The 10000-nt window shown below is 52.8% G+C and overlaps 1 protein-coding gene across 1 annotated transcript in view; it reads left to right on the top strand.

The window, feature by feature from the left end:
• Positions 1-1561: 1561 nt before the first annotated feature.
• The window catches only part of LOC307091669 (ankyrin-3-like), a gene marked incomplete at both ends in the record, with an annotated part of 10597 nt that continues 2158 nt past the window's right edge, over positions 1562-10000 (top strand). Inside the window, 4 exons of the mRNA XM_079759312.1 lie at positions 1562-1597; positions 5666-5767; positions 6832-6930; positions 8486-8587. Of these exons, the coding sequence (XP_079615438.1) occupies positions 1562-1597; positions 5666-5767; positions 6832-6930; positions 8486-8587 (339 nt within the window). The remainder of the gene's footprint in view (positions 1598-5665; positions 5768-6831; positions 6931-8485; positions 8588-10000) is intronic.

Genomic DNA, 10000 nt, shown 5'->3' with positions numbered 1-10000 from the left:
CCGCTGAACCTCGGACCGGGCGGGTCCGAGGACACGCAATAGACGGGGGTTTACCCTCGCCACCCTCCAGCCGGCGACAGAGAGCACCACGTCTCTCCCCCCAATCAGCGCAATCGGGGACCCCTGGCCGGAGGAAGGGAAAGGACCAGGAGCCGGGCTTAAAAGGGGCACGAGTCCGCACCACGGGGAGAGTGACACGGAGGGAGTAAGCACCAGGCCGGGCGAACGGCGAGTGACACGGAGGGATTCCGCACCACGCCGGCGAACTAGAGGCTCCCAGAGACCCTAGCACGAGGATGCAGACTAATTATTCTCGTGAAATAAACGCCGACTGCGGCTTTAACCCCTGCTTTCCGTGTAATTCCTACTGGGTATCTGACACTTGGGGAGACGGGTTGCCGCAGTGTGTGTGTATATGGTGTGTATGTGTGTGTATCTGGGCGTGTGCGTGTTTGTATGTATGTGTGTGTTTGTGTATCTGTGCGTGTGTGTTAGTGGTACGATCCTACAGACACTACTGTGTACGGTTTGGTGTTTGAGGACCAGATCTATTTCAGCGTCTGCGTCCTATAGCGTCGCCCGCATACCGGACCCCCCCCTGTGTGTAGAGGGGGCGGGATCAGTCCCAGATCAGTCCGGGATAAGACCCCCCCCCCACCCCACTCCGGGATAGGTCCACCACTAGGGGCTTTGTGTGTGAGGGTACGTCAAATACACCATGAACATAAACAAATGGCATTCTCTGGTTTGTGATCCAAAGTGCCTGACGCAGCCCTGTTGGAACGCAGCCCACATCACCCCCGTGGGGGCGGGGGGGGGCATGCAGAGTGTAATGTGGCCTTTGGGCTGCATGCCAACTGTTCTTCGGCTGCTTCAGTCCACAGAGGTTCTGCCTCCGTGATTCTGAGCCTCAAGCCTCCAACCTGGCGGCTGCTAGTGATCTTTAGGATCCAAACTTTAGGAAAGTCTAGCGCCGCACGGCGCTGCTAATGCTACGCTCATCGGTCCAACATGGCCGCCAAGCGGAGGATAAAGGAAGCGTTTTATCATCTTCTCTTCCAAATGAACCGGGCGTTGTTGATAACAAAGGCGGCGTTGTCTGCATAAGCAGATAACCTGTCTGCTCTCACAGCAGAACCCGTCCAAGCACCTAGATACAATATTCAAATGAGGAAGCTTGAGGAATATTTCTGGTCCCTGCTGGCTGCTGTCCGTGTGTCCCGGTGGTGGCGGACGGACGAGGGGGCGGTTTGAGGGGAACACACAGGAAGTCTTGTGTGGCCCCGCCCCCTGTCGTTTAGCCAGGTATTTATAGCTGTGACACAATGCCCTAGAACACTCCCCCTCTCTCTCTGTCTCCCTCTCTCTCACCCCTTTTCTCTATCCCTGTCACTCTCTCCCTCCCTATCACGTGCCCTCCCCATCTCTCTCTCTCTCTCTCTCTCTCTCTCTCCGTCCTATCTCGCCCTCCGCGTCCCTCCCCTCCCCCGCCCCTCCCTGCTGGCCCAGTGCGCTCCGGTGGCTGTGAGCTCAGGTTCCTGTTCAGCTGCGGGCTGTGAACATGGCAGTGGAGGAGGCAGCAGACTTTCTACCACAAGTAAGTGTTGGATGGTTCCTCCAGCCAAAGACTCTCTCTCTCCCTCTCTCTCTCTCTCTCGCTCTCGCTCTCCCTCTGTCTCTCTCCTTGCCCCGGGCTCGGAGGCTGTGAACCAGGAGGATGGTTAGGTTGGTGTCAGCATCCATGTTTATGATGTAGTGGAGGGCTAGCCGCTAGTGGTGGTGGTGGTGGTGCTGGTGGTGGTGGTGCTGGTGGTGCTGCAGCGTTCAGTTAGAGGGACACTGGCGGGCTGTGCGGAGAGCTGCCGTCGCCGGCGGGACGGGAAGAGGGAACAGCTGGGGCTGACTGCAGTACTGTACTGCAGTGTGTGAGTGTGTGTGTGTGTGTGTGTGTGATAGAGTTTATGTGAGAGAGTGTGTGTGAGTGTGGGTCTGTTGACGGTCAGCGTTTAGTCTGTCAGCAGAGCAACACTCATCTGTTGTGTGACGGTGTGATACTGCGTGGCCCCTAACCCTGGGGGGTCCTGGGGGGTCCTGGGGGGGTCCTGGGGGTCCTGGGGGGTCCTGGGGGTCCTAGGGGGGTCCTGGGGGTCCTAGGGGGGTCCTGGGGGGTCCTGGAGGGTCCTGGGGGGTCCCGGGGGTCCTGGGGGGTCCCGGGGGTCCCGGGGGTCCTGGAGGGTCCTGGGGGGTCCTGGGACAGGGGGCTGACCTTGGGCATGCGGCATGTGTGCATTGGTGTGTGTGTGGAGTGTGTAGCGGGCTGTTGTGTGTGTGTGGAGTGTGTAGCGGGCTGTTGTGTGTGTGTGGAGTGTGTAGCGGGCTGTTGTGTGTGTGTGGAGTGTGTAGCGGGCTGTTGTGTGTGTGTGGAGTGTGTAGCGGGCTGTTGTGTGTGTGTGGAGTGTGTAGCGGGCTGTTGTGTGTGTGTGGAGTGTGTAGCGGGCTGTTGTGTGTGTGTGGCGTGTGTAGCGGGCTGTTGTGTGTGTGTGGAGTGTGTAGCGGGCTGTTGTGTGTGTGTGGAGTGTGTAGCGGGCTGTTGTGTGTGTGTGGAGTGTGTAGTGGGCTGTCTGGGGGAGAGCAGAGGGCTCTGATGGGATGGGACCGGTTCAGGACCGAAGGTTTACAAGGAGAACAAATGGGCTTTCCTGAGATCATGTTGATCCCAAACGATGTTGGTGATGGTGATATCTCCATCTCTATCGGGTCATCTCCTCACTGCTTCTGTTCTCATGCTATAATGAGTGAGGGAGGTGATATCTCCATCTCTATCGGGTCATCTCCTCACTGCTTCTGTTCTCATGCTATAATGAGCGCGGGAGTAAACAGAAGCCATGCTGTAAATGAATCACATCGATCAGATCCTCTCCATGTCAGAGCTCTGCGTGAAGGCAGCAGACACCATTATGGTCAGTCCCAGCGGTGGATCTCCGACTACAAACGGTCGGGAGACGTTGCAGACAGGCGGTAAACGTCTGGCTCTCACCAACAGACGCCCCCAGCCATTGGTCAATCAAACACCACATGATGTGCTGACTCAGTGGAACTCATAGCCGACCTGATCCTGGATCTGTAATCATCACGGTCTGGCTTTGAAGTGTCTGAGAGGATAAAACCAGACAAAGCAGAACATGTGATTACTTCTTCTTATTAAGAAATGACCAATGTTTCATCGTTCAGCTTCTCTGGTGCCTCCTGGCTCAGGGGGACCCAACCACAACACCCCCCTGTGACTCCATTCCACGGCCCTCCTTTGTTGTCATGCTAGTAGCAGCTTTAGTGAAAGCCTCTTTTTAAACCACTCACTACGTTGGACTCCTGCATTTCAAAATAACCAGAAGGTGAAAAAAGCATGAAGTGCTGTGGAGATTCCCGCCTCCCATAGTGTTAGCACCAGAGGTGTCTGATATGCCAGGAGTGTAGAGTCTTAAAATAAACCCTCGGCATTCCCGCTGTCTCTCGACAAGCGTGTGAAAACATGATTAGTGGATATCCTCCATACTGCTGAGACCGGACTGGGAGGAATCTGTTGTCATGGTGCATTCTGGGGACACTGTTGCATTCTGGGGACACTGGTGCATTCTGGGGACACTGGTGCATTGTTTGGACACTGGTGCATTGTGGGGACACTGGTGCATTCCTGGGACACCGGTGCATTCCTGGGACACTGGTGCATTCCTGGGACACTGGTGCATTCTGGGACACTGGTGTATTCTGGGGACACTGGTGCATTCTGGGGAGAGACACTGGGGCATTCTGGGGAGGGACACTGGTGCATTGTGGGGATACTGGTGCATTCTGGGGATGGACACCGGTGCGTGACGGGGACACTGGTGCATTCTGGGGACACTGGTGCATTGTGGGGAAACTGGTGCATTCTGGGGACACTGGTGCATTGTGGGCCGTGCAGGGGGACAGGTGTTGTGCATGCCTGTGTGGAGCGCCTTCCCCTGGTCCTCCGGAGTCGTTCGGAACTCTGGCCTCTCCCAGAGGGGAACGCCATGCTGGGAATGTTTAGGAGCAGGAGGGAGGAATGCTGGAGGCCATCTGAGATATTGTACAGGGTAGTGTGTCCTGAACGCGCCCCCAGGGCTCCAGATCCTGTCGCACAACCTCTACCTCTCATTTGTTGTTGTCAAGTTTTGGCGCGTTGTTTAACGAGCTGCTTCTTCTGCTTAAACTGTCATCAATTAAACCGAATCAAACAGAGTCTAATTGTGTGTGTGTGTGTGTGTGTGTGTGTGTGTGTGTGTGTGTGTGTGTGTGTGTGTGTGTGCGCGTGTGCGCGTGCGTCAGTGATGTCACTGTCCCTCCATGACTTCCGGCCCTGTATACCCCCCTACCGGGAATAGTGCTGACCATAAAGAGACAGGCCTTACTCTCTGACCTTACTCTGTGAGTGTGTGTGTGTGTGTGTGTGTGTGTGTGTGTGTGTGTGTTTCTAATGCTGAACACAGATAGGATCCATTCAGTAAAGAGGACATGAGCTCAGCGTTCATCCTGAGCTAGTTAATCTGTCTGTAATAGCAAACCTTCTGCTTCAGCAAGCGTTCAGTGAGCTAACCCCTTTAGCATCCTGCTACACACAGTGAGCTAACCCCTTTAGCATCCTGCTGCACAGAGTGAGCTAACCCCTTTAGCATCCTGCTACACACAGTGAGCTAACCCCTTTAGCATCCTGCTGCACAGAGTGAGCTAACCCCTTTAGCCTCCTGCTACACAGTGAGCTAACCCCTTTAGCCTCCTGCTACACAGAGTGAGCTAACCCCTTTAGCATCCTGCTACACAGAGTGAGCTAACCCCTTTAGCATCCTGCTACACAGAGTGAGCTAACCCCTTTATCCTCCTGCTACACAGAGTGAGCTTACCCCTTTAGCCACCTGCTACACAGAGTGAGCTAACCCCTTTAGCCTCCTGCTACACAGAGTGAGCTAACCCCTTTAGCCTCCTGCTACACACAGTGAGCTAACCCCTTTAGCCTCCTGCTACACACAGTGAGCTAACCCCTTTAGCATCCTGCTACACACAGTGAGCTAACCCCTTTAGCATCCTGCTACACAGAGTGAGCTAACCCCTTTAGCCTCCTGCTACACAGAGTGAGCTAACCCCAAAGTTCAAATGATTGGCTGAGCTCGCTCTGGTAACATTTGATTTTAATGTGAGCAACATTAGTTGCTTGTTGATGTATCATGAGCATTGTATCTCTTTGTGAGGTCACTTCCCCTAAATGTGATGTTTTAAGATGTTCTACAGTTCATCTCTTAAAGTCTTGTTTGAATCTATACGTGTGGGATCAGCAGTATTACAGAATGCTCCTCAGGAAGCAGAGGAAGAGTCGCTCCATAACATCTACTGTTAGTGTCCTGAAGAGTCGCTCCATAACATCTAGTGTTAGTGTCCTGAGTCCTTCCAAAACATCTACTGTTAGTGTCCTGAAGAGTCGCTCCATAACATCTAGTGTTAGTGTCCTGAGTCCTTCCAAAACATCTACTGTTAGTGTCCTGAAGAGTCGCTCCATAACATCTAGTGTTAGTGTCCTGAGTCCTTCCATAACATCTACTGTTAGTGTCCTGAAGAGTCCTTCCATAACACCTGGTTTTTGTTTGTCTTTCAGACAGATTCAAATGCCAGCTATCTTCGGGCCGCGAGGGCGGGGAACCTAGAGAAGGCTCTGGAATACCTGAAGAATGGTGTGGAAATCAACATTTGCAACCAGGTAACCCTCATGTCCATCACTGTTGTTGAGAAACACCACAAGGCCCCACCCGACCATTCTGATCCAGGGTGATGGCCGTGGGATGACAGCTGATGTGTTGTTCCTTCAACGGCTCATTTGAAACAACAATTCATCCACAGCGCTATACATAGTGAGTGAGAGGGAGTGTGTGTGTGTGTGGGGGGGTGTGGGGGGGTGGACACCTCCACAACCAGTGTGTCGCACCCATTAGGTGATGAGCGTAGCAGCATGCAGCAGAACGCCGTCCCAGGCTGATCTCCACTACCAGTAGCACTGTTAAGGTGTCCAATAGACATCAAATCAGCAGCCTTTGGACAACCCAACATAAAGACAGACAACAGGGTTTTTGGGGAAAAACAAGGTTTTATAGTTGAAAGTGATCTTAAGGTTTCGCACAAGTGAAACCAGTAACAGCAACCAAAAAGAAACCCGTCGGCAGAAAAGGCCTAGGTGGTTACCAGATAACAGAAAGGGAAAACCTCACGCTAACGGCCTGGGAGCTTCAGCTTATCCAGCTTCCGCGCCCAACAGCGGACAAAATAAAACAGTGGAAGCTATATAGCTACGCTTGCTCTTACCTGAACGTGCAGAAAGTAACCACCAAGGGTAACAACAAATATGATATCTTTAACAAAGTTGACAAAAGGTACAAGTGTGCCAGTGAGATGAGAGAGAGTGAGCCGCCATCTTCCACTTGGCTTTATATGTGTAGGGGCGGCGCCAACAATCAGGGCGAGCCAATCAGCATCCTGCAGCCACAATGCTCCGCCTCCAGGAGGTGATTGATATGATTGAGTGCAGGAGGCAAAAGCAAGACATTAGTGCAAAACAAACAAAACAGCACAAGACCCAGCACTACCACGTAAGAAGCACCAGGAGCCTTCCCAGGCTGCTCTCCAATACCAGTATGTAGCACCCAGCAGTCACCCCAGGCTGCTCTCCAATACCAGTATGTAGCACCCAGCAGTCACCCCAGGCTGCTCTCCAATACCAGTATGTAGCACCCAGCAGTCACCCCAGGCTGATCTCCCCTCTGTCCCCAGAATGGGCTCAACGCGCTGCACCTGGCGTCGAAGGAGGGCCACGTGGAGGTGGTGGCGGAGCTCATCAATCAGGGCGCCAACGTGGACGCAGCCACCAAGGTATGACCCACCAATCAGAGCCCTCCCACCAAGGTATGACCCACCAATCAGAGCCCTCCCACCAAGGTATGACCCACCAATCAGATACCTCTCACCAAGGTGTGACCCACCAATCAGATACCTCTCACCGACCAACCAAACGGAAGCAGCCCGCCCCCTGTGCGTCATCGTTCTGAAGGTCTACTCGTGAGCAGTTTGTGTCTGACTTTTGGGTCATTGAATCACCAGCAGTTTGAGTTCACACACACACACACACACACACACACACACACACACACACACACACACACACACACACACACACTCAGGCACATGCACACACACACACACACACGCACACACACACACCCATGCACACACACACACACCAGACATTGCTGCGTCAGCCACTGGCCAAAGTGACATTGACATGACGCTCTAAAGGAGGCGGCGGGCCTCAGGACTCCTGGTTGGTGTTTAGGTCTAACTGAGAGGCAGAGAGAGAATAAAGCGCAGTATGTACAGCAGGACAGGAAGTGGGAGGCGGCGTCTGGGCTACAGGAGGAATGCTACACTGCAGCAGCTGCCATTGGTTACGGTTGGCACGGAAACAACAGGTGGAACACCCTGCCAATCAGAAGACTCCTCTCGGCCTTGCTCCTCCTCTTTCTGTGCCCCCTCCTCTCTGTCTGTAGAGGGCTGATTATGGTTCCACGTTCACGCAACGCAAGGGGGTTACGGACCCCTTACGTCCTTGTGGACCCTCCTTGCGTCCACCGCAAGGGCCGGACGTGCGCCTCTTAACATTTTTAACCTTTTGTTGAGGCGACGCAGCAGCAAGGGCTGTGATTGGTCCGCTCACTAAAACCCGACGCAGAAACATAAAGGTCATAAAGCGTCTGCGTGATCGTTGCGTTGCGTGAATGTGGGACCATAATGAGAGAGACATGGCTTTATTGTAATGTTGTTATCTACCGTGACAATCATCAGCTGTTTAATGGTGCAACTAGCATACTAAATCTATACAATAATATAAACATGTGACATCACTTGTTTTCCTAATTGAATTCACCTGCTAAGGTGTGAATTACTGTACGAGATGTTGTGAATGTTTAAATGCTAAATGCTGTGCTGATGGCTCCGTCAGTCCGTCTGGTAACTCTGTGTTTTCTGTTGTGATTGGTCCGTCAGTCCGTCTGGTAACTCTGCGTTCTCTGTTGTGATTGGTCCGTCACTCTGTCTGGTAACTCTGCGTTCTCTGTTGTGATTGGTCCGTCAGTCAGTCTGGTAACTCTGCGTTCTCTGTTGTGATTGGTCCGTCAGTCTGTCTGGTAACTCTACGTTCTCTGTTGTGTTTGGTCCGTCAGTCCATCTGGTAACTCTGCGTTCTCTGTTGTGATTGGTCCGTCAGTCCATCTGGTAACTCTGCGTTCTCTGTTGTGATTGGTCCGTCAGTCCATCTGGTAACTCTGCGTTCTCTGTTGTGATTGGTCCGTCAGTCCATCTGGTAACTCTGCGTTCTCTGTTTTGATTGGTCTGTCAGTCCATCTGGTAACTCTGCGTTCTCTGTGTGAAGCAGAAAGGAAACACTGCCCTGCACATCGCCTCGCTGGCCGGACAGACGGACGTGGTGAAGCTGCTGGTCGACCATGGAGCCAACGTCAATGCACAATCACAAGTAAACACACACACACACACACACACACACACACACACACACACACACACACACACACACACACACACACACACACACACACACACACACACACATGCACTCGCAAACATACCCCTGAATCCACAACTTTACATTTATGTGTGCACACATAAATAATAATCATCTTTGTGTGTACGAGTGTGTGTACACTTACGTGTGTGTGACTTTACTGGTCTGCTGACTATTGACTGGAGGCCAAGTGGAGGCTGCTGACACAGCATACACACACACACACACACACACACACACACACACACACACACACACACGGCTGTAAATCTCGGCTGTGTTGTCCTTCTCTCCGTCTCTCTCTTCATGCATGTTGTCCATCGTCCTCCTCTGAAATCTGTAGTCCGTAACAGTTCTTAGTTCTATCCCCGGTCCCTCCTGTTAGCTTTGCTTGTTAGCTTAGCCTGATAGTACCATATTAAATCATATAATAATATCATGGTTGTGGTTGGCCTTTTTGACCTTATGTTAGTTGTTCTAGTTGTCTGTCCCACTCCTGGGTGGATGAGCCATAGAACTCTTGCCTTTATTCACAAATTTAGCATTAGCAGTTTACAATTTACATCTTCAACTCCTAAAACACACGACAACTGCACTGTTTAGGACGACCGGGGATCACAGAGAGGCCGGATAGTCAGGGCTAACAGGAGAGAGTGAGCAGGAGCAGTGTGTGGTTCTCCTGATCAGGAGCAGTGTGTGGTTCTCCTGATCAGGAACAGTGTGTGGTTCTCCTGATCAGGAGCAGTGTGTGGTTCTCCTGATCAGGAGCAGTGTGTGGTTCTCCTGATCAGGAGCAGTGTGTGGTTCTCCTGATCAGGAGCAGCGTGTGGTTCTCCTGATCAGGAGCAGTGTGTGATGGTGCCAGGCTGAGCTTTGCTGCGTCACACATTTCTTTGGGTGCAGTGTTGCTATGGCGACCCATATTTCTGTCCCGATACCCATACGCACTAACCAAAGTCAGATGCACACGTCTCCCACACACGCACAGACACACACGCACGTGCGTACACACACACACACACACACAGACACACGGACGCACAGACAGACAGACAGACAGACAGACAGACAGACAGACAGACAGACAGACAGACAGGCACACACTCCAGATCAGCTTCTATCAGTGCTGTTATCAGGTGTCAAATATGTAAAGAGGTGCCCCCCACTGCCCCCCTGGTGAACAGAAGTACGCATTACCTAATATATACCTACTGCAGTGACCCCTGGGGGCGGGGCCTGGAGTGAGTGTGGCCGGCGTCCTGACCCATGTGACCCCCTGGGGGCGGGGCTTATGGTGTGTGGCGGGGGTCCTGACCCATGTGACCCCCTGGGGGCGGGGCCTATGGCGGGGGTCCTGACCTCCCT

This window comes from Pollachius pollachius, assembly GCF_949987615.1.
Source record: "Pollachius pollachius genome assembly, contig: scaffold_450, whole genome shotgun sequence".
In the NCBI taxonomy this organism is placed as follows: Eukaryota; Metazoa; Chordata; class Actinopteri; order Gadiformes; family Gadidae; genus Pollachius; species Pollachius pollachius.
Note: the sequence above shows the minus strand (reverse complement) of the source record. Positions and strands in the feature narration are given on the sequence as shown.